Source organism: Pagrus pagrus, assembly GCF_965226575.1.
Source record: "Pagrus pagrus genome assembly, chromosome: 19".
Taxonomy (NCBI): Eukaryota; Metazoa; Chordata; class Actinopteri; order Spariformes; family Sparidae; genus Pagrus; species Pagrus pagrus.
Window position 1 is genome coordinate 8,828,172 of NC_140203.1, and position 23,817 is coordinate 8,851,988.

Here is a 23,817-nt window from a genome sequence, read left to right on the forward strand (position 1 = left end):
CCAGTTCAATGCTGCATTTCTGCCCCTCGAAATTCTTAATTCTAAAATCGGAAACAATAAACTTGCATTCAAGCATCTTTTTAAACAAATAACTAGATCGATTTTACAATAATCATAACATAGAGTCTGTGTTCTTGTAGCTTAACATCGTCACTTTCCTCTTTTTAAGGCACACACCGTCGTGTTGCAGTCGATAAGTCAAATATTTCCAACACAGCCTGAACGCCTCACCAGTTTCCAACGTGCACAATGGTGACGTTTACCATATCATGATGGCGGTAGCCTGGACTATTTTGAATTCCGTCCCGCTTTTCGAAGTTTACGCTCCGTTTGGTCTGTAAAATGTCTTATTATTCTGGAGAGCACAACTAAATAACTCAACCGGTGTCATGGATTCCGTCGTGGGGGACGATGTGACGCTCCCCGTGGACATCAACGGGAGGTAAACCCACCAACAAAAGCTAGCGAGCTGGCTAACGCTAGCTTGTAAGGGCATTGCTGTACGTTGTAGCTAACACAGTTAATCCGAAAGCAGTAACTAGTTACCGTAAACGGGCCATGACTATCAACTGGGACAACACAGAGGCACTCAAGTTGTCATGTATTTGATATAACGTTAGCGCTGTACTGAATTAGCCACCACCAGTAATTAGCTTTCTGTCTCATAAGGAATGAACTAACGACAGCAAGCTAGCTGTTGGTCTTGTTTATTTTCCAGGTTCTAAGTTAGTAGGTCATCTGACATCTGGATGTCACATATCAAATTCATCTGTGAAAAATAACATTAAACGCTAACATAACGATTTAATAACAGCTAGCTAACTTGCGAGCTGTAATATCAGTTTCGATGGAGTTATTACTTTGGGAAAAACTGACGTTACTCTCGTTAGCTAACACAGTAATAAGTTAGTAGTTAGCTAACGTTACATTGACAGTGGTCTTCCTCTTTAGGTTGCTATTGGGTCTGCAGCAACGTATTTGACTGACTAGAATGGATAGACTGCACTTTACTATACGAATAACGTCAGCGTTTCAATCAAGGTTGGCAAAATCCTTACATTAAAGATGATAACAGTTTCACTCAGCCTCAAAACTGTGAAAAATAAGGAAAATTGGGGGATTTATACTTCACCAAGACATCACAAGTGCAGTGCAAACATTGGTACACTAAGCCTGCCATGCTTCGACTGTCAGTAGTTATTTCCGTTATAAATCATGTTCAGCTCATTGGATGTTGCCGTGATATTACTGCGATTGGTAGGTCGGCTTTGTTGACCTGTCATTGTGATAGCGAAAGAAAGCGGAAATTATCCGAGGCAGGTTTTTTTCAGAGGGGTTCAGACTGAAGCAGCGACGTCTCCCCGGCAGTCTTTGCACAAACTGCGGAGTTAACATGTCGCATTTCTTTCTTTCTCATCCTGCGTGACACGAGAGAAGAGAGTGACTGTGGTAGGTGACCTGTGCATTATTATCTGTCGCCGGATGGGCTTTGCTAGTCTGTAGATCTCTCTGCTCCACCGAGAAGCTAGTTATAGCACCCTTGTGTTCAAGTTTGTAGCGTCCTTTTAGGTGACCTAGCCCTGCTGTGTGCTCCTGCTAAAAGTCATCCAGGTGGTGAGCGTGCCTCAGTAATCCAAGACGTTAGCTGATATGTGTGGTGTGAATTACTTATTCTGTAATTCTGAAACCTGATTCACATTACTCTTTTAGTTTATACATATGGCTGCGTCTCTTCAGTTATTGTTGTTTTTCCATTAGCTACTGTCATGGTTCCATGTTTGTAACTGGCAGCTGAACAAAATGAGAAGAAAAGAGGAAGTCACTGTTTACAGGCTCTGACAGTGTTTCCACTGGGTGCTGGAGGGGTTACTACAAGTGCAGCGCTGACAAAACATCTGTCGGTGTCGATACCACTGACAGATGTGTTTTAATGTCATCAATTCTTTATGAGTTTCATTTGCGGTGGTTCCTATGGAGGCTGTGTTCGTATGTTTGTGTTTGGGGCTTTTACTGTTATCGTGGCGTTGGCTGCTGAGTGCTTCCTCTCCATTAACACAGGAAGGGGTTGCTTGGCATGTGAAACTTCAGTGATGCAACAATTGACAACACATTTTTATTGAACGTAAGGTTTTTGTAGATGATTATTGTGCTTCTGCTGCTCACATTCTTCATCCTATTCTTTACATTTGTTACACAGGTGATGGAGGACCACTTTGACATTAAATACACAGACATTCACTGTGAAGTCTAAGGAGCCTTAGGTTTTGTTTTGTTTTTTGGCGTTGTATCATCTTTTCTCTACTGTAATGTAGTGTGTTATTTTTCCGCCATGTTGGTTAACTTTGATGTGTTAAGCTTATGGTTCGTGCCAAAGCAAAACAAAGATGGGGAAGAGCTGTGTCTTTATGGTTTATGGTTGAGAGCCATATGCGTGTGATTCATGTGAGGGCTGAGCAATATCACCTTAGGTTGTGGATATTGTAATATCGTGGTATAGCGTAAGTGTTGTCTTTCCCTGTTAAATCATGCAATTTCCTGAACTTACTGCACCATTCTGCTTGTTCTTATACCCTGCTTTACTAAGTCATTATATCCACATTACTGATGATTATTTATCATAAAGCGCCTTGTGTTAACATTTCGTTAAAGGTGCGATATGTAAGAATTGGCAACCTGTCAAATTTATGCTCTACACTGCCGTAAGCTGATGCTGCACTGAGGGAGCGTTGATGTTGATACTAACGGACTATAACCTGTTCATCATTAGCATTCTGAATCCAAGAGATATCTCTGCATCAGTATTGTTTAGATATTATTTACATACATTATTTCTTCATATTCGGTTGATAATTAAAATTTTTGAGCATTTAAAACTAAAATTATTAAATACTACATTTTTAAAGTACCAATAGTCATCAGTATTGTCACAATGTCAATATCGAGGTATTCTGTCAAAAATATTGTGATATTTTGTTGCTCTGTCCGAGATTTGAAATATCGATATATTTATTGTGTATCGCAATTTGACATTCAAATATTGCAATATTATTTTAAGCCCATATTGCCCAGCCCTGATAAAATACAAAACATCAAATAGTAATGGTCTTATTTTGAAAGGGTCTCAAGTGATAATTACAATAAGACAGACCTGTTTTACAAAAATGTAATTTGCACATCCTCCTGTATGTATATATATTTATTATTTTGTCAGAAAATGTTGTCTTCACAATGCTTAGCTTAAGTACAATCTGATATGAACAAATCATGACGTAGCCGTAAAGCTTTGCTAAGGGAATAAACCAGAGAAGCAGTAGAGTGGCTGTGCTCCCAGTGCCAGGGGAGGTATGGGAGGAAGTTGTTCAATGCTAGACAATATATTATTAGACACAAGGGTCAGGGTTGAGGAACATGAGCTTGGGACCAAATAGTTCATGTTTTTGTTGTTGCAAGTAAAGTATCTGTCTGAAAGCCAGATATGTCAGGAGAATATCACACACTAATCCTTAATAAATTGAATTACTGCTACATGTGAAAGTGATATATTTGTGTTGTGGTAGTACAACTGCAGTTCGGTTTGTGTCTGTTGTGATCCAGATGTGTGTTGCTGATGTTTGGTGCTTTGTGCCTTGTCTGTTAGTGTCGCCACCGTCCCGTCACTGTGTGATGCTTAGCTGATCAGAGACACAGTAGTCTTCTTGTGTACCAAAGAAAGCCCTCTCCGTCCATTGGATTCTCTGTTTGCTCTCCTTCTGTCCGTCTGAATACGAAAGCTAGGCTGCCACTGGCACATGGTCTTGCACACACACACACACTCACACTCACATTGAAGGGTCTTCTGCCAGAGTGGATGTAAATGAGGCAGAGAGTCATTCTCAAGCTATTTATGGAGCGTTCTTCAGGCTTAGTGGAACTGGCCAGCGTGAGTAATACATAAACACAGCGCATTTGTGATGTAGGAAAACCATAATAATTTGTATATGTGTGTACTATGAGCAAGGACAGAGAGCGGAGCTTGCTTTGGTTCCTGTGATTTTTAGATTTGTGTGAATTGTCTTAGTAAAATATGTAACAGCGATCCTTTTTCATGTATTCATAGTGGATAGGCAGCATCACTAACCAAACGATTCTGTCCCCAGCTGCAGACTGCCAGACTCCATAGATGCTGGAGATTATTCCACAGACAGCATGACAGGTACAGTAAGACTTTCATTTGCTCTCCCTTGTTTTTTCTTTCCTTTGTTGTTTTTTTATGGCTCCGGTTGCTTTCCCCCCCTGTGTATTAATTAATACTGCTGCTGAATCGTTGCTGTGACCTCCCACAGTTGTGTCTCCAAAGCTGTGATAAGGGATTAGCTGGGTGATGTTAATTAGCTAATCCTGTCTCTAATTTATTGTCATGCTCTTGTAGTGTGCCAACAATATACTCAGGGCTGGAACAAAACACGCAAGCCAGTAAACAACTGATTTATAGATATAGGTCAGCATCTGTGGCTTTTTGTCACATTGCTCATGTGGACAAATACACAGAGACATCCAGGCAAAACAGTATCATGAAAATAAAAGATATGAAGATGAATACATGACATGATATAATTAAAACAAACTGTCATAGCTATCTCTTTTATATCGTTGTGTGTGTTAGGCCATTTTTCAGAATGCAGTCAGTTAGCAGGATTTCTTTATGGTGATGTTAGATTTTTGTAAAATGTTTGGATCACTGTGAGAAAGTAACTTGATTTATCAGATCTGGTGTTTATAATTTGCTAGATAGACATGAATCTCTTTGTCCAATGACAGTTGCTCAATAGGGTTTCTAGAAATTATATTAAACTTTCTCAGTTTGCAAAAGAGGGTTTTATCCATATTGCCCACCCACAGCCTGACTGCCATTATTCTTAAATCTAAGGACATTCCTTACTGGATAAAATGATAATTTTGGTATAATAATCATCATGTTGAACATTTGTTTTAAACACAAGTTTTTGTGTGTGTGTGTGTAAACTTGAGCTGCAACTAATGATCATATTCATTTTTGAATAATGTTCAGATCATGTAGAAGAAATGTTCCAAATCCTCACATTAGAGAAGCCAGCGAATGTTTGGAGTTCTGGCTGATAAGTGATGAATGGATTATCAAAATCTGTTGCCAATTATTTCTCTTTGTGTCAATCTACAAGACTCAGAGTTTGTATTGACACCCAAACATTTCAAATGAGAAATTGAGAAGAATCTCAGTAGTTTTGTCAGATACTAGATCCAGGAATTAAGGGAGTAATGAATGAAGGGTAATGAATACCATCTGTCGCAATCTAGATTTTTGTTCACATTGAAGACCAGAGCATTATACACTGAAGTCGACATGGAGAGCAACATGTCTCTGATTTATAAATAAAATGTACATAGACAAGCAAGTGGTACAAATGTAAAAGGTGACCAAGCTCTTCCCGTCAGGCTGTCAAACTGAGAATGTGGAGTTCGTGTTGTGAAATGTGTTGTTGACTAGTGTTACATGATCAGCTGTGTGCTGCTTTAAACTGGTCTGAACAGGGCAGCTCTCTAAAAGCTGAATGTCTGCTTTCTCTTTCTCTTTATCGTCCTAAAATGAATAGATTCCTGACAGCTGAGGTATTCCTGTCAGCGGGGAAGATTCTCTATGCTCTTAAAAAACGTATTATAGTTGTGACTCAATTGAGTAAAAGTGCATCACTCTGTTGTGTTACAGCTCCGTCCTTCCCTGACAAGATGTCCCCGATCAAAGCTCTCACCATGAAGGACTATGAGAACGTGAGTGATTTGTATCAAGTGGCACTGTGTTTTTTTAAATTGCAGTCGTGATTAATGTTTCTTGGATCGTCCAAAGCCCATTTCATATCACATATCACTCTTATGATAATGATTCGTATTTTGCTTTCATTTTTATGCCATCAACTATTAAAAGATTGAAACAATGAGCGCAACAGTATGCGGTAACAGTAAAGCCAAATTTCCTCTGCAACACACAGGGTATTATGATTTATTAAACCTGATCCTCAGTCTGACTGAAACCAAGCTGCACTGACCATTTATGGAGATTTAGTGATGATAAGTGCCTGTAGGAGTACGATTGAGGTGAGCTGAAACCATATATTTGAGCATTTGAGTGGAATGCATGCTCAGATTTTTGGCCTGTGCTGCCATGCTGGCTGCACTATCAGAGGTTTATGGAGGGAGTCCAGACTTCTACCTCCTCCCTTCCACAGTCTACCCAACCCCCATTACCAGATGTATGATGTTCTGAGCCTGCAGCACAATGATGCACAGTCCACTTCACACACATTTGCACTCAGACACACATGCAGGCATGAAGGCCTCCCTTCATTTTAACAATAACCACACACACCGGGTCCTTTTCTGCCGTGTAAACATCTTGTCTGGAGATTTTCCACAGATAAAGTGCTTAACTGCTATTTTTCTTTGACCCAGATTGTTTGTCTGAACCAGGTTTTCTTTTGTAATATGAGTAAAGTAAATGCTTCAAGTAAATTTTGGGCTAGACAGAGACTAAAAGGTTTTAATAAAGCTTTTCCCATAAAATGTAGTTTGTTGTTACGTTATTTTCCTGGATATTAAAGTGTTGTCAATCAACCCACAGCAAATCACAGCCCTGAAGAAAGAGAACTTTAACCTGAAGCTGCGCATTTACTTCATGGAGGAGCGCATGCAGCAGAAATGTGACGACTCAACTGAGGACATATTCAAAACGGTGGTGTATTTTCTTTAGTATGCAAAATGTGTATCAGTCTCTATGTCTTTGTTAGCATTTATGTGGCCCCCTCAGCGCCTTGATGTTGCATGTGACTCAGCGTTTCCTACCGGGATTAATTAAGATCAGCCACAACAACAGCTGAATTTTGTTCAACCAAAATGGCACTTTTATGATCTTAGAACAGCTGTCTTGCCTTTTCGTTGTAGTTTGAGTATGATGTAGGCACAGTGGAATCTCCTGCTCTCATTAAGTCCTAAGTGCTCGTGTTTCTCTCTTTTGAGGAGTGAAGTGTCATGTAAGAATGTTATCTTTATCTACACACTCCAAGACAAAAAACTTGAGATTTATTAATTTGGTCGTGAGAACTATCTATCTCTAATCTACTATCTCCAAGAAAGGAATATGTTTTTTGTGATGACTCAAGATGTACAATTTGTGCTATAATGGACTGATTATTGTCCCTTTATAGAACATTGAGCTGAAGGTGGAGTTGGAGTCTATGAAGAGAGACATGGCAGAGAAACAGGAGCTACTCGTGTCTGCATCGTGAGTATCCTTCCCTCTACAAAACAAGATGCGGGAAGATGTCGTGGAAGCCTAGTGGTGAAAATGTATATGGGCGCTGACGTTATCTCCCCTGTGATTGTTCTTCAGGAAAGCATTGGAGAGTCTGGCTGGTCGAGAACCAGGAGAACCCCATCGTTTGAGAGAGCAGGCTCAAAGAGAGATGGATGCACTCCGGGAAGCATTCAGCAAGAGGATAGCTGACCTAGAAGAGGTGAGTCAAAAAATCATTTCAGGCAACAAGTGAACACTAGAGTTGGAATTTTAGAGTTACTGTCCAGATACTTGTTACTTGCCCTGTGTAATGTATTACTTTGTGCTCAAGTTATGAACTTGATCTGCAGAGGAAAGCTATTCAGTGTTAGTGATTATTGTTTTGGCAGTTATCTCACGCTGTCTTTTTGCCTCATGGTAGTCTCTGCAAGTGGCAGAGGAAGAAGTTGAGAAGATGGCAGCCATCGCCGAGCAGGAGAAGCTTAGAAATATTAACATGGAGAAGCAGCTCCAAGGCCTGGGTCCAGAGAGCACCTTCACCCCCGTCCCCAGCCCAGTCCAAGACCTGCAGCAGGCTCTGCAGGAGAAAGACAAGTAGGGACACAGAAGATAAGCACGGAAGCACATTGGTATGTTGTTGTTTTTCTGGATTACGATCTACGTTTTTTCATTTTTTTGCTCACACCAGTATCATCGAGCAACTCAGGATCACTTTAAAGAACCAGGAAGCTGTAATCCATCAGAAGAAAAGTGCAGAACAAGGGAGAGATGCGCCGTCCGCTGACAGCGTTAAACAGCTGTCTGATCTCATCGCCAAGAAAGATCAGGAACTCGAGGTATGACTTTCTAATGTTGCTAAAGATATATCATGTTGAAGCTTTACCTCTGAAATGATACAGAAATTTCTCAAATTATTTAACTGAGTTACTTTGCGTTGAAGCCATTTGTTTCCATGGAGTACATACACTATATTCAGAGAAATTCAATTTTAATGGCACTTTGTTCAGCCACTAAATAACTAAAACTTATGTCAGCACTGCTTAGTTTATATGAAAAGACGCTTAAGTGACCTTTTTGACTCTCTGTCTCCCAGGCACTGAGGGACGAGTTACATAGAGGGGAGGACCAAACAACACCAGATCATCAGGTTGGTGTTGTGGAGACTTCTTCATTAAATCCTTTTGTGGTGTGCCTTGAAATGACCACTGACACTGACATGGGGCTGACTGCTTAGACTCAGCTTTGTCGGCGTCTTTCTATTCTCCCATATTTCTTATCTTTTGTTCTTGTCTTTCCCCGTGGGAGACTTTTTTATGTCATTCTTTCATATTTCGAGAAATCGTATTGCCTCAAACCAAAAGTTAACTAACTTAACTGTCAATTAAACCCAAACACTCACACACCAGCCGATGCACACAGGCTATGTTTTAGGCTGTGTGCACAAAGCAGGTTCTGTTAACTTCAGAGGATTGCCTGTGTTGTTCTGTTGAACCACAGGAAAAGTTCTTTGGCACTCTATGACTTGCTGTTTCTCTCTGTGTGCCTCCTGGTGCTTTTTTATTTTTGTTGCCTGCTTCAGTAAAGAGACTGAGTATTCCCGTTTGTTGTTCTAATCTTGGAAAGAGCTGCAACAATTTGTCTCTACCTTCTTATATGTGAAGATTTGCTGCTTTTCCTTGTCATTTCTTTTTGTAAATGAAGAGTGTTTGGGTTTTGGACAGTATCATGGACATAAGAAGCAAATTGAAGATGTAATTTTAGGCTCTAAAGAATTGACAGCAAACCTGTATTGGAGGACTAGAAATGATTCTCTTGCTGTATATTCTTTATACCTGCTATATGGTTTTAAATTCTGTGAGTTACATATCCTAAATCTGAACCCATTTTGTTCGGCTGATATTATGTATTTTAATGCAGTGCAGTTTGAAAGTGGTCATCCAAGCATTATGCAGTCTCTTGGTGAAAGTAATATGTTGTTGACGTATATAGTAGAGAGCTGCTTGTTGGGCAGTGTCCATGGTTTCCTCATCAGGCCTTGACGTCTGGACTCAGGTCACAAAGTTAAGACTGGATTACCATGCTGTCTGGAGACGGTTCCTCTGAGTTATTTATGTCCATCCTCCTTTATTAAAAGAGAATAAACAGTCTACCTGCCAGTGTTTGTTCAGTGAAAATGCTGCATGTTTTGCAAAGCATTTTGAATAATTGGGGCCAATCTGTCCACTAGGGGTGCTTTTGGGGCAGGGCAGGACTTCAAATGGCCTCTCTGGGATAGAGGTGTAATGGAATACCTGACAGCAACGATTGCCAGAAAACACCTCCTCTAATCTTAAAGCGGATTTTTAGATGTGCTGCCAGACAGGATGGACTCCGTAGGAGTGATTTGGCTGCTGCCATCTTCAAACATCCCATGAAGATGCACCTGTATGGGGCTGCCGTTCATACCTGATTTTTAGGGCATTTTAGAGGACGTTTTCTAGAAATGGTTTGGCACCGGCCATAACACAGATCACTGCAGCAGTCCTAGAGGATTTGATCTGATTGAATATGTGGGGGAGAGTGGAATAGAGGCGGGAGCAGGGATTATCAAAGGCTTAGGGCTTATAGTGCCCTGCACTCAGTCATTCTCCTCTGTGCTTCTCTTGCTGATGCACTCAGAGAAAATGATAGATGGCTATTTCACTGTTGGCAGGCTGATGGCCGTTACGCCAGTGGACAGTGTGTGTGTCAGTGAGATGCTTTTCGGACTCGTTTTAAGTGGGTGACTGTGGAATCCAAAGATCTAAGGTGCCATGAGGGAGCCGTGTCGTATTTGTGGAGTTCGTGTGGTAGGAAGCCAGTGTCGCTGGATCTTCAGCGCGATAGCAAAGAGGAAGCTGCAAGTCATCTTGTCCCATGTGCTGGGCTGGGAGGTGACCCGTGATGGCCGTGGAGAGTTCCTCTGTGGGAAATGCGTGTTCCAGTTGGAGAAGGTGGTACAGTGTGATGTCAACATCAGCCAGCTGCAGGATGAACACAATGGTCAGATCCAGAAGCTGCAAGCGGAGAAAGATCACCTGATCCAGTGCATCATCCATGTCTACAGTAAAAACAACCCAGGCCTGGACAGGAGTCACAGGGAGAGCACCAGTTGGAAGAATCCACGCAAGTCCTCTGGGGTGAGCAGTCCTGATGATGAGGCTGTGCGTCAGCTGGCCTCTGAAGGACAGCAATTCAGCGAGAGTGGAAGTGGTCATGTGGCGAATCGCATGAAAAGGTGTGTGAGTCTGGATCAAATTTCTAGTAAACTGTCATTCTCCGGGCGCTCAGGCCTCAAGAGCAGCAGGCTGGGATCAGCGGCAGGGCTCGATGGCTCTCTGAAGAGCTTTGGTCTCCGAGGCACACGCAACAACTCACAGAGCATGTACCTGGACCTTATCCAGCGTAAGGGCATGCTGCCTAAATCTGGATTTAAAGGTCGCTCCACTTCGCTTCAGTCCCTCAATAGAGACTTTTCCTCAGACACTCCGCCAGACCCTCCAGCCAAACCTAAAATCAGAGAGCCAAAGTTGTTTATTTCCAGACGTGGTGCCACTGAGGACCCAGGAGGAAAGGCTCAGGCCAAAGCTCTGCTCCACAGTTCCTCGAATCAACCCTCTGTGATCTCTGACCTGATCCAGCTCCTACGTTGCATCTCCAAGCAGCAAATCTTTGCTCCTGCAGGGAGCCACATCCCTGTCCTGAAGAGATTAAATACTGGCCCTTACAACACCCGAGCCAGGCGCAGACACAGAGAGGCAGAATGGAAGTCTCTTCATGACCTGACAGAGGAATTTGATGATGAGTACACTCCTGTCAGAGTAAAGGTAGCTCCTCTCAGTAACCCCAGCTGAGCAGAGTGCTTTAGCATCAGTAATGAAATGTAGCATAAAACAGCTTTGCCTCTTATTGCTGCTATTAAAACATTGTTTCCCTTTCCTGTTTTGTGTGTTCTCTGGATTTATTTAGAAGCAGAGCGAGATTAGCCGATTGGAGTCCTGCAATAAGCTGCTGACTGAAGAGCTCACCCGGGCAAAAAGCACCAATGAGACTCTGACTCAAACGCTGGAGGATACCCAAAATCAAAACAAGGTACACAGGGATGACATTTTGCTCTTTCAAATATTTTTGTCTTGTTTGCTAGGTTTCTTTGTATAAGATCCTTTTTTTAATAAACAGAACTTGTTAGTGAAGTTGGATGAGAAGGAGGATGAACTCAACTCTGAGAAGAAAAATGGTCTGAAGCGAGACAAAACAATCCAGGGGCTTACTCAGGTCCTCAGAGAAAAGGAGAAAGAGGTGAGATTCGTTCTTTCATAAACACATTTTATTTATCTTGGGGATCATAACAGTTGTTAACTGTGACAGACTTCATTTGTCTGTGCTCTCACTATTCTGTATTACGCAATGCTCTAACACCAACCTGTCTGTCATTCTTTCTTTGTGTGTATTACGCAGATTGCAGAGCTGTGTCATGAGATTGAGGACAGAGACGATGCTTTGGCTAAGGCGAGAGAAGCAGCACATAAAGCCCAGCTGCAGAAATACCAGGTAAATCCTGCATCTTTTATACGTATAAAGTCAAACAGTAAAGCAACTGGAGTATTTTTTTATCACCATCTTATTGACAAACACTCACCGCAGCCTCTGCTTCTCGCATATATCACTCAGGGAGTAGAGGAACACCAAAATGTATTAATGGAAAAGCAAACAGAGCTGGCCCAACTCCAAGGGGAACACCATGCCAAGGTACTCGAAGCCCAAAAGCTACAGCGTGCCCTGGACAGGAAGGAGCAAGAGCTGGCTGACTTGCAGCAGGCAAAGGACCAGCTGGAGGTGGAACTGGAGGACCTGCAACAGCAGAAGAAGAAGGGAGACAAGGCCCTGAATGTAAGACAATAAAATAAAACTTTTTTTTTTAATTGTGATGATTCAAATATTGGCTTTTTCTGTAACAGTATTATAATTTCTCCCTCCAGGATCTGAACAATCAGATCAAAAAGCTGAGTGGTGAGATCGGCGAAAGGGAGAGTGCTCTAGAGCACCAGTACCAGGAGCTGCTAGATCAAACCAAAAGAAAAGTGCAGGCCCATGAGGTGACCATCCAGCGGCTCACATCCACTCTTGCCGATAAAGAGCAGCAGCTACAGGTGACACAACAACGTCGAACATATACAGATAGATTGTACAGCAAAAGATAAAATATTTCTGTGTGTATTATGTTTTTATCAGTTAGGAAATCTGTGGTTTTGTTATATTTAGATAATTAATCTTGTGATTGTTTTTGTTTGTGTTTATTAGGAGTACATGAACATGGTCAGAGACTTTGAGCAAAGCAAAAGCCCGGGAGGAAACGACAGTGTGCTTTCCAAGCTGCGGCAAAGGCTGAAAGAAAAGGAGAAGGCTCTGGAGGTGCGCATTCCTTCTGTGTAATCTTCTCACCACAGTGACTATAATTTAATTCTGACATTCCTTCGTTTACTCTCTCACAGCAAGCACTGGATGAGAAGTTTGCTGCCATTGAGGAGAAAGACAATGAGATACACCAGCTGCAGCTGTCTCTGAGGGAGAGGGAAAGAGACCTCGACAGGCTGAATAACTTGCTCTCTCACAACGAGGAAACCATCAATGTAAGCAGTAATGACCATGTTTGATTTGGGAATTTGCCTTTCCTAGTAATTAGAAATGAAATTGGGCTTTAATCCGCTACATCTGTTTGCTCATTCCTCTCATTCCAGAGTTTTGACAGTCTAATCAAGGAGAAGGATGTTGAGCTGCAGCATCTTGCAAACACTCTAAAGAATCTGCAGAGAGCCAAGCAAGATGTAGAAGATAACTTGAACAGATCGCTGAGGGAGAAGGACTCCATCATCAGTCAGCTACAGCTCTCACTGGAGGGCAAGACAAAGGATATGGAGGTTAGTAAACAATACCCTCTGCCGCATTTCAGCCATTTTTTTACCATTCTGAGCCAGGAAGTTCACATACAGCATATACAAATACTTGACCCTTGAAAGTTTTGGATTTTTATTAACTTTGTTTTCAGGAAATGGCCGAATCAATGCTGAGCCAGTCGCAGACTCACACACGTGACCTCGCTGAACAGATGGGCCAGAGGTTAAAGGTCACCGAGGCTATGTTGGCTGAGGCTGTGAAGGCCAGGGAGAGGCTGGTCGCTGACAATGAGAGTGCTGTGGAGGGACTGTTGGCTACGATCAGCAGCAAGGACCAGCTTCTCAAGGTCAACATTTAATTATGCAAACATTTTCAATGAGATTACTTCAGGGAAACTTAATCTTTAGAGCAACAAGTGATGATAAGATACAGAAAACATAATAGTAGTAAGAGTAAAGTAAACATGCAAAAATGAAACAAAAAAAGTGAATGGATCTACAAAAAGGCATTTGTATGTACAGAATGTAGGCAAACCTCACCGCCTCTCATTACTGTCATCTTTTCTTTCATCTTCTGCAGGAGTCTGCAGAGCACTACAATCGCATGCTGTCTGAGCGCACTCAAGAGATCCAGGAACTGAGGAAGCAGCTGTCTGACAGGCAGCAGCAGCTTCTCACTGCTGAGAGGCAAGGCTCCACAACAGCCCAGGAGGGTTATTTAGAGACCGCAGAGCTTCGAGCCCAGCTTGCTGAAAAAGAAAGCATCATCAACGTGAGTTCCTCTGGGATACAACACAGTCACTCGGCTGTAAAATGCGCTTGACTTCGAGGCTTAACAAGGAGAGGAAATGAAAACTCCCAAGGAGAATAACTCATTCATTCTGACTTTAAATGGCTTGCTGGGTCATTTGATTGTCCTTGATTTCTGGACAAATTTCATCATCTATACTATCTATGTGTTGTTATTTTTATAATTTTGCAGAAGCTTCTGCAGCGTGGTCAGGAGAGGGACCAGTTTCTGGCAGAGGTGAGGCAAAGGGAGGAGCCTGATCATGTGTTGGAGCTCAAGCAAACCATCCAGATCATGCAGGAGAAGTTGGACGAGAGGGAAGGTGAGTTCTTTTGCACCTTTAAACCCTCTCACTGGTTATTTATAAGTCGGTACATGTCGGTCCTACATTTGATTCTATTTTTTTTTGCGCTGCAGCTGAGCTGTCCAGGAGGAACAGCGAGGACAATGGGGAGAACATTCCTCTCGCCAAGAAATCAGTCGTCATCCTGAAGAAGGAGCTAGCACAGAAAACTGAGGCTCTGAACAAAGCACTGAAGAGGGAGAATGAGCTGAAGGTCAGTTGGTTGTAAGCACTTTTCTATATCTATAATCAGGACTCTTGCTAACAAGTGTCTTCTTGGTATTCAGATCTCTTTGGCAGAGCTGCAGTCATTGCTATCTGAGCTGGAGGGTCGCAATGAAGGTCAGGCTGCTAATATTGAGTCCCTGACTGCTACACTGAAGACCAAGGATGAGATTATTGATGTAAGGATACCCCCCATTCACAAGTCAAACTCTTGTAGCTCAATGGGAACAATTAGCAGCTTTGAATAAGCAGTTTTACTTCTGAATGCATATGAACTCCTCTTCTGCATTTTTAGTTCTCATGTTTTGTTTATGTCTCTGAGCAGGTTCTCCACCAGCGCCTTGGTCAGAGAGGGGACAGTCGGGCAGATCATACCCAGGATCAGGTCATTGTCTCTGGCATGGAGAGATCACTCCCTGGCCTCCCTCAGAGAGAGAGAACCATGATTGGTGGAGACAGCCAACAAGAAGTAAACTTTTCTTCTGAATGAAACCAAAAACAACATATTTTAGGCTTACTGCCTTGATATTAAGACCATTACTCATTCATTTTATGTCTCTCTTAAGGCTTTGCCCAACCTTATAGCCTTGCAACAGGAGCATGATGCTCTGAACAAAGCCCTGAGAGCCGAACAACAGCTCTACTCCAGCCTGGTCAGGACTGTAAAGGAGCAGGACAGGTAGGAATGATGGTCCCTGTGACAAAAATTGAAATGATTAATGATAAGGCTAACTTAGTTAATGCATAGACCTTACTTTGTGTATATGCATGTGTGCTTTTTGCAGTGCACAGCGTCTCCATGCTCTGCAGTTGGAGCTGACAGCAGTGCAGCTCCTCAGGCAGCAGTTGGAGGAGAGCATCAAAACTAATGAGGAGCTAAGGGACGACCTGGAGAGAGAGATACACAGAGCCAAACTCAGAGAAGGTGCAGTGCAAACACACTGGGTGGTAAATGACGATGAATGAAGGAAACAACACGTTTATCGCACAAGTTGTTAGAAGAGTTAGGAAATGATAGCTCACAGAGACGTACGTTCATAGCTCATAGGGAAAACGCACACGTATACCCACATACCTGTCGTCTTTGTTTTGTGTGTTTACTCCACTAATATCTCCTGCTGACAAGCTCACATCCTCTTTTTATGTTACTTTGTTCAGCATGCACACCTGGTCCCTCCACTCCTCATCTTTCTGTTCATTGTTCTTTGCATCATCACCTCCTCATCTGCATGTTCTTTCCATAGTAGAGTTGCTACATGTTTTCTGTCTCTTTTAAATGTACTGGCTTCACACTAATCCACTCTGTTTCTGTTTGTCTGTCCTTTCTAAAAAAGTGAATAAAGGCTTATGTTGGCCGGTCTTCTTTTTCTCACTTTAACATGCTGTCTGTTTGTTTTTGACTGTCCCATTAAAACATTTGGTTGTCTGTTGATGTCATCACCTCTCTGTAGCCCCTCTGGTGATTAATCCAACCCATCCAACCATCTGTCACATGATTTAATTGCACAAGCATGTCATTATATAACGACTTTAAGAGGTATTAAAGGTTGTTATACTGCTATAAAATCACAGGTTGTCTTAAAGTAGAGGAGCACAGCTAAAATAGATCCTAATTTTTTTTTTTTAAAAGGCCTGAGTGTATCTGATGTCACATGGTTGATGTATTTTAGCGCAGTTTAGGGCTCAGATGTAGTGTGACATCGCAGCACAGCCTTGAGACTGATTAAAAGTGTCACTGTACACTCAGGTAGTCGCCTAAGCCAAATTATTTCAGTGTCTGCCCATGTGCATGCATGCGCTCGCCTGTGTGCACACTCATCCCCCCGCCCCTGTCTGAAGAGAGCCAGGTGTATAAATAGGTCAGCTGTAAGTAACAGGCTCACATTCACACTGAATCCAAGATAGATGTAGCTACAGTCATTAACAAGGATTCAGCTTCCACATGTCTTGTTTTGTGATTTGATTATATAATAATGAAAATAATATACAGTAGTACATAGACTGTTTGCATGCAACAAACAAAACCAGTGATTATATTTATGTATGGTAACACTTTACTTAAAGCCCCCTATTAAGCATTCATAAGCAATATGCACATTTTTTTACACATTACAAGTAGTTGTACACAGCTATAAGGCCAAGTTTTTAATGAAAGTGTGAATGCACAACGTTTGTGAGCAAGCATAACTTCTCCTATGAAGACGTACCAGTATTTCTTATTATATCTGTTTTACTATACTGTCATTCATTATCTGAAATACAGCAGCCTCCACTTAACAGCTACATTAATAAACATTTGTATCTGTCATGACTATATTGTAGTGTGTTATAAACATTAATTAAATGTTTATATACTGCTTATAAATGCTGAATAGGGGGTTAAAGGTAAAGTGTTGCCTTATATCAGTGTTTTACAATCCTGGGCTGGGGGCCCCCAGGAGCAGGATTGAAATATACTGCCTTATATGTCTATAAAGTTTCTGAGTATTTATTTTTTTATGGACGTGGATCCCGAAACTTCTGCAGCTTTTTCCTAATTTCCGACCCTAGCTTACCTGAAATTTTGACTTTCTTGAAATAAATAGGATTTATTTATTTATGTTGGGTTTTTTAAAAATTATTTGATTTAGTTAGTAGACTTAGTTACTTTTTCACTTATCAACATTTATTTTAGCAGTTTTGGTCTTATTATGTAATCTGTGCTTCTTGCAACATCACGCCAATGTTTTTTTAGTTGTGAAAACCATCTGCAGTATACAACTTCTTTTTTTTACCTATGTCACACAAAAAACTTGAAAAAGTCTGCATGCTGTAGCTCCCATAAGTGCAATTTATTGGCACATCCGAAAGTGAGATTTCAAGCGAATGCTCTTCTTCAGAACCAGTCTGAAGTGCCATTAAATTGCCCTTTAAGCAGCTACAGTGTGCAGACTTTTTTCAGGTTCTTCTATTGGATCAGCACCCGCCTTAAATGGTGTCGGGATGTGGGCGACTGCTATTTATTGTTTGCTATTCCACACAGTCACACAGAGTCTTAACTACAAATGATACAGACTATCAGTTCCTCTTAAGTTAGAAGCATTTTGACAGCGGAGCATTTACCTTTTCAGAAAATGAACCCTCTGTGTATCTGTTCAGGTATGGACCTGATTGATCCTAAAGAGCTGGAGAGCATGAGGCATCAGCTGGAAGATGCACAGCGCTGGAATACCTCTCTGCAGGCTCGCTTAGGAGCCATACAAAACCGGGGAGGAGGGGTTGGAGGGGCCAATGATGGTGGTAAGAGTAGAAAATTACACATAACTTCTTATACCTAAGGTTTTTTTATAGATGGAAGTCGTTGATACATGTGACTCTAATGTTTTTCAGGTGAAACTTTGAGTTTCATCGGAGATCAGACCTCCTACATGAGTATCTGTGTGGGAGAAGGGCAGGATGACAGCTTGTCTCAACTGTCTGCACAGGAGCTCAAGGAGAAGGTGAATAATACATTTGGATAAATGTATTGTTTCTCTATCTAGTAAATGTGACAGCCGAGTTTGAGTAGTTGAAAAGATGTGTCACCAAATACATAAAACAGGATTGGATAAAAATGAGTCTCTCTGGGCCTCAGGTGCTGGAGCTGCAGGATTGTGTCAGCAGACTGCAGGGGTTGAACAACGAGCTGCAGAACCGCCTGTCACTATTGGAGAAGTCAGCCCAAGACGCTTACAACAAGGAAGACCAAGTTATGCCCAGCAGTAGCCCCTGGAAGCAGGTTAGAGGCCACAAAAGAGACGGCTGCTGTTGAGGCGTCAACGTTTATTCCCTAACCTTACAATAAAGGACCTTTCTGTCATTTATCCAGAAATCTTTGTACAGTTTGTCCACATTTTCTAAATACTTAATGAATCATGTCTGAGTCATTGTCTAACATCCACCTTTAATAGCTCCTTTCTAACCTTTGAACCTGCATCTTAACCTTTGCTCTTTTGAGCCTGTTAGTAATGTCTCTTTACTCTGTAGTACTGTATGTCTTATTTCTCTAACAAGTGTCTCTTCTTGTCTGTAGTAGAAGATACCTTCTTTTCCCTCTTCACCTTTCCTAATCAGTCCCTCTTTGTTTTTGTTTTTTTATCTCTGTGTCCCATGAAATGCTCTCTCTTCGCCATGCCACATTAGACACGTCATACCATTCTGCTGTTGCTGTGCACTGTTTTATGGATTCTGTTCCCACATTAAGTTTTTTCTTTTACCGAGCCACATTTGTCATACTCGCCTCCCATCCCATTACTCTAGCAGCTTGAGAAGACGCAGGAGATGCACAGTAAGAGGACGTGTCACTCCGGTCAGGATAAAGAGAGTCAGACAGACATCAAACTAGGACAGGTATGAAATAGATAATCATTTATTGAATTGTTTACGACAGAATTTTATGTTAATAGTTTGGAGAATTCCCTTTTTTCATGTAACTTAACTTCTGAACTATCCCTTTTTAGATGTTGTCTGGAAAGCTGTTGGTTGATATGAGTATGGACAGTGGCCTCGGCCAGAGTAGAGAGCACGCTCAGTCTGGCCACGACTCCTTGGACACTGTTGAAAAAGATTCTAGGAAGAGGAACTCGGATGTAATGGCGTTTAAATCCCTGCTGACTGATTGTGGGGCCACATCAGTTTCACAGCTTAGGTGGGTCTTTTTCTTCAGTAGTGTCCAGCAATTTTCACTCAGTTGCCTGATTAGTGAACTGATTGAATTTCCTTCTTTACAGGGAGGTCCTGTTCAGACTCAGATCAGAGAATGCAGAGCTGCGGGGTCTCCTGAAAGAACAAAAATCGACTGAGTGTAAAGAGAAAGAGAGCACAGACGCCTCAGGGAACAGCAGTGATGGACAGGCTGAACTGAGAAAGAGTGTCGAAACGCTGCAGGTCGAGTCAAAAGGTCACTCTAAGGTCAGCAATCTGTCCAAGGAGGTGTCGGATGGGGAGACCCCTGTCACTGCAGAGGGGATGGAGAGTCCACAGTCACAAAACAAGAGTGCAGTGCAGCATGTCTCAAGGCATGGGGTAAGTTTTGTATTATGGGAAGAGTGTAAAGAAACTTTGCTTTCTGCATCACATCAAGTGTTTTCAATATCGGTTCCATTTGTTTCGATTGTAGGCGGGTGTCAAATCTCGCCTCCCGGTCCCTGTGAGGCTCAGAGTGGAGTCCAGCAGCAGCAAGCACTTTCATTTGGATGCTGTTTATGGTTCTGAAGAGCAACTCCACGAAGACTCAGACTCAGCCGTGTCTCCCCAGCACAGCACTTCTCCTTCTTCCACACTCAGACACGAACATCGTAGCGGCAGTCCAGTTGGGTCGGACAAGGAATCCGAAGCCAGAACAACACTGGATCACACCCAGGATGACTCTGCTCTTTTCACTCAGCTGGAGCTTCTCCACCAGGAGTGTCAGGAGAAAGAGGCCCTGATTAACAAGCTCAGCGAGCAGCTAGCTGACTGGGAAGAGCTCCATGCTCAGCTCCAGGAAAAAGATCGGCTCAATCGCCAGTACGTGGAGGCCTTGCAGGCTGCAGAATCCACCATTGCTTACCTGACTGCCTGCAGTCTGGACAGCCAGGGAGGATTCGGGTCGCACACCAGTTCGTGCATGGGTCCTGGCTGTGTGGGTTCCGATGCTGCGCTCCACAGCAGATGCATGGAGCTACAAAAAGCCCTACAGGAGAAAGAGGAGCTCAACAACCAGTTTATAGAGCTTCTGAACATGGCAGAGAAAGCCATCACCTCCTCTGACAGCCAAGAAAAGAATCCAGAAAGCAGTGATTTATGTTTGAAGATAGAGACGGTCTTGCAGCAGGTGAATTCATCTTCAAGTAGACAGAGCCCAAGAGGTAGCTCTGGAAGCACAGAGGACTCTGTGCAGGAGTTGCAACGACACGCAGACTCTTTGCAGGAGGCGCTGTGGGAGCAGAACAGGCTTAATGCCGAGCTGCAGGAAAAACTGAGAGCTGCAGATGCCGCTGCTCAACATGGCTTCAACAGTAACGGTGCTGACCAGAATGGCAAATGTGGCGGAGGTCACACGGGGCAGATGGCAGCAGAGTCACTGAAGGAAAAGGAGTCAAGAGAAGAGCAAATAAAAATGGGAGGTTCTGAGGTCCGTTTAAATCAGGAGATGACCAAAGTTCTAATGAACTGTCTCAGTTCAGCAGAGTCTGCTGTTGCCTCTCTGGCAGCACACTGTACAAATACCAGCTCCCTGGCTTCTGGTAGATCATCACAGTCCAGCCCTGACCTGCAGATTAACTTGGATAAACTTCAGAGAGCCCTGCAGGAGAGGAAGGAACTGGGAGAACCCTCTCAGCCATCCACCAAATCCAGCGGCAACCAGTCCACTGCTTCATCTGGAACAAAGGGACAGCTTCACCAAGAGCTCCATGACAACCTCCGCCGCCTCCACAAGGCCTTCAGTGATCACTGTCAGAGAATCTCTGAACTCCAGGCTGCTTTGCAAGAAGAGAGGGGCCATAGAGAGGAGAGCAAGGACCACAGGACGACACCGGATGCCAAAGGATTACCACCGAGTGTTCAGGTCCAACTGGAGACTCTCCATAAGGCACTGAGAGAGAAGAAGAAAGCATGTAAAAGCCTGGAGGAAAAATTGGCCACCGCTCTTACCAACACACCCTCGCCTGAAACTGCACGGAAAGGTAAGAATTGTGCATGTACAATTCGGATTTGTAAGGATTTTGTGATTCTGCAAAGCATGTACGTGTAAGGTGAAACCCCTCTGTTCAATATAAAGGAGAGAGACAAGATTCTGTACACGTTATATGATTTCTTCCTAACCCAACATGTATTGCCTCCAATGCCAGCTCTGGAGCAGGATGACAAAGGCGTGCAGGTGGATTTGCAGGACCTGGGTTACGAAACCAGTGGCAAGAGTGAGAACGATAGGGAAGAGAGCAGTAGCACAGGTAGACCTTTAGACAGACACTGCATGTCTGTCTGCTGAGTGGACACTAATCACCCATATGGATAGATTCTCTCTATATGTTTGCATGAGGAGCGAACAAAGGCGACTGTGTCTTACCTCAAGAAATGTTTTCTCTTTGGGTCTCATAACCTCACACTGTCTACTGGTTTTAATCTGGTATTTCTCTGCACTTTTCCCAAATTCAAATGGGTTGTCAATATTTTTGCATTGACGAGTTCTTGCATGCTTCCACTCTGAAGTTTGGGAATGTCTTTCGAGCACTCATTAACCTTTCACGTTTATTTCCTGTCTTACTTCACAGTCCAGCTGTATCTCAGTTGTTTTATTTCTTCACATGGCACAATCACCATTTCTCCTCTACATCTTTTCATCTCTTCCTGTTCCCTAGTTGATTGTGTTTGTGTCCCTTGTGTTGCCAGATCTAGAGGTTGGTGTGAAACCTAGCTGCAGTGCCTCTAGCCTGCCTTCCCTGCTGAAACACGAGCAGGCCACATTCTCCTCTACTGAAAACCTGGACTCAACGTCCAGCACCCCGTACCCTAGTTCCCCAGCTCTCAGCTCAGCCAAGGTATTCAACTTTACTTTTCGCTAAACCCCTTCCCTCAACAAGCTGTAACTCAGCACTGCATGTCTGCTGATCTCTGGATTTCTTCACATGTTGAGCAGTGCATGCGTTTGTATTAAGAGAGATACTCTGTGGCAGGTGGTGTCTCTTTTTTAGCCACTCCAATGTGCACTGCAATAGTTGGCATTTAAGAAGCCAAACAAGTCTATTTCCAAACAAAATAACAGTCAGAGCTTTCATTTTTCCTTATCATACTTGCAACAGCACTGAAGAGGACAAAGCTTAGTGGATTGTTAACAACTCACTCATAAAACTTCAAATTTTATTCCTTTTAATGACAATTTGCCGCTGTAAAATGTATGCAACCCAAAGTATCAGTAGGAACTGATAATTGAATGTTAGTAACCCTCTCCGGTCTGTTTTTTCAGGTCAGTCTGAAAAGCCTGCAGGCCTATGATGAGTACGGTGTTTCTGAAGACCCTCTTCAGCTTCAGGGACAAGTCAGAGAGCTGAAGGTCCAGCTGGAAAACCAGACCAAACTCATCCTTCAAATGCAAAGTTTTCTGCGTCGGAGTTCTTTGTCCAGTGACCTCGCTGCCAACACCTCTGATCCCTTAACCGTCAGGGATCAAGAGGGGACGCAGAGAGAGGACCATAGCCAGGATCGGAGCTACAGAAGTGGGCAGCTTAGAGAGAAAAGCGAGAGGGAGAAGCATGCGATGAAGGATAAAAACAGCCATCTGAATGTGGAACTGGACAGAGAGAGGGCACTGAACAGAAGCATGAGTGAACAACTACAGCAGACACGCAGCCGCTCCACATCACCTGCGAGGTTAACAGCCTTCATCACAGCATTATCTATATTATATTGTTTTTAGGCTATGTTAAAGGTGCTTAGTCAATCAAATCTTGACTCATGCTGTTGTGTTTGCATCCCCCTCTGCTTGCCCTCATTCTGTCGTCTCCACAGACTGGACTCTCTGGTGCAGTCGCAGGCCAGGGAGCTGTCACAACTGAGGCAGCAGATCAAGGAGAGCCGCAGGCTGGGAGGCCTGCAGCGTGGGCAGCTGGAGGAGCTGAGAAAGGCCTTCAAGGAGCTGCTGCAGGCCAGCCAAGTCGACTACTACATGGGAGAAGTGGTCAAAGAGCAGCTGGATAAGAGCCTGGGAATTCTGGACAGGCTGGAGGGACGGCTGGACAAAGGTAGCTGGGGCATCTTTTTTAGGAATAGTGATAATCACAACCACACTGCACAAACACAGTTATTCATTTGATATCATTTGATTCATGATACAGCACAAACACACATGCAAATAAATGTGAGGCTAACAAGTAAATACTTTATCTCTCAATACTTAATGAAGCAGGGACTGAGTTTTAAAAAGCAGCTTGTGCAGACATGTCTTGATGCTTTTCAGGAAGAGAAAGCCACCAGTCGAGAGACAAACACAGAAGAGCATTCATTCGTAACTGATTCTCACAGACAGGTCTTTGACAGCATCTTTTCCTCTGTCTGCTAGGAGAGTCTCATCCGGATAATGAGGATGTGGCGGCTCTGGAGCTGTCTCGCAGGTACGTCTCAGACTCTCATACTGCGCTTGCTTGTTGCCAACGTCTCCATTAATCACGCAGCCCATTTTAATATGAGGTTACAGGAATACTTAGGTACTCGTCCTGATACTTAAATTACATGGTCAAAGAATTGT

General features: G+C 43.0%; 1 protein-coding gene across 11 annotated transcripts in view; it reads left to right on the forward strand.

Annotated features, from left to right (window-relative positions):
• Window positions 1-258: 258 nt before the first annotated feature.
• Window positions 259-23,817, forward strand: part of cdk5rap2 (CDK5 regulatory subunit associated protein 2) — a 33,761-nt gene continuing 10,202 nt past the window's right edge. For 5 of the 11 annotated variants that reach the window (XM_084382706.1, XM_084382707.1, XM_084382709.1 and 2 more), the window contains exons 1-37: window positions 259-442; window positions 4,137-4,192; window positions 5,723-5,784; window positions 6,632-6,742; window positions 7,215-7,291; window positions 7,400-7,523; window positions 7,725-7,897; window positions 7,992-8,139; window positions 8,397-8,450; window positions 11,291-11,413; window positions 11,501-11,620; window positions 11,780-11,872; window positions 11,993-12,211; window positions 12,301-12,471; window positions 12,623-12,733; window positions 12,814-12,951; window positions 13,060-13,239; window positions 13,368-13,562; window positions 13,796-13,987; window positions 14,198-14,327; window positions 14,423-14,562; window positions 14,636-14,752; window positions 14,899-15,042; window positions 15,140-15,252; window positions 15,359-15,498; window positions 17,712-17,852; window positions 17,943-18,052; window positions 18,187-18,330; window positions 18,852-18,941; window positions 19,052-19,239; window positions 19,322-19,616; window positions 19,711-21,259; window positions 21,425-21,526; window positions 21,966-22,114; window positions 22,540-22,943; window positions 23,082-23,314; window positions 23,632-23,683. In XM_084382706.1, the coding sequence (XP_084238832.1) occupies window positions 390-442; window positions 4,137-4,192; window positions 5,723-5,784; window positions 6,632-6,742; window positions 7,215-7,291; window positions 7,400-7,523; window positions 7,725-7,897; window positions 7,992-8,139; window positions 8,397-8,450; window positions 11,291-11,413; window positions 11,501-11,620; window positions 11,780-11,872; window positions 11,993-12,211; window positions 12,301-12,471; window positions 12,623-12,733; window positions 12,814-12,951; window positions 13,060-13,239; window positions 13,368-13,562; window positions 13,796-13,987; window positions 14,198-14,327; window positions 14,423-14,562; window positions 14,636-14,752; window positions 14,899-15,042; window positions 15,140-15,252; window positions 15,359-15,498; window positions 17,712-17,852; window positions 17,943-18,052; window positions 18,187-18,330; window positions 18,852-18,941; window positions 19,052-19,239; window positions 19,322-19,616; window positions 19,711-21,259; window positions 21,425-21,526; window positions 21,966-22,114; window positions 22,540-22,943; window positions 23,082-23,314; window positions 23,632-23,683 (6,641 nt within the window). In that variant the 5' untranslated portion in view covers window positions 259-389. Of the gene's footprint in view, window positions 443-1,429; window positions 1,450-3,826; window positions 3,920-4,136; window positions 4,193-5,722; window positions 5,785-6,631; window positions 6,743-7,214; window positions 7,292-7,399; window positions 7,524-7,724; window positions 7,898-7,991; window positions 8,140-8,396; window positions 8,451-11,290; window positions 11,414-11,500; window positions 11,621-11,779; window positions 11,873-11,992; window positions 12,212-12,300; window positions 12,472-12,622; window positions 12,734-12,813; window positions 12,952-13,059; window positions 13,240-13,367; window positions 13,563-13,795; window positions 13,988-14,197; window positions 14,328-14,422; window positions 14,563-14,635; window positions 14,753-14,898; window positions 15,043-15,139; window positions 15,253-15,358; window positions 15,499-17,711; window positions 17,853-17,942; window positions 18,053-18,186; window positions 18,331-18,851; window positions 18,942-19,051; window positions 19,240-19,321; window positions 19,617-19,710; window positions 21,260-21,424; window positions 21,527-21,965; window positions 22,115-22,539; window positions 22,944-23,081; window positions 23,315-23,631; window positions 23,684-23,817 lie in introns of those variants that run through there. The other 6 variants (XM_084382711.1, XM_084382708.1, XM_084382710.1 and 3 more) reach the window with 5 other exon arrangements.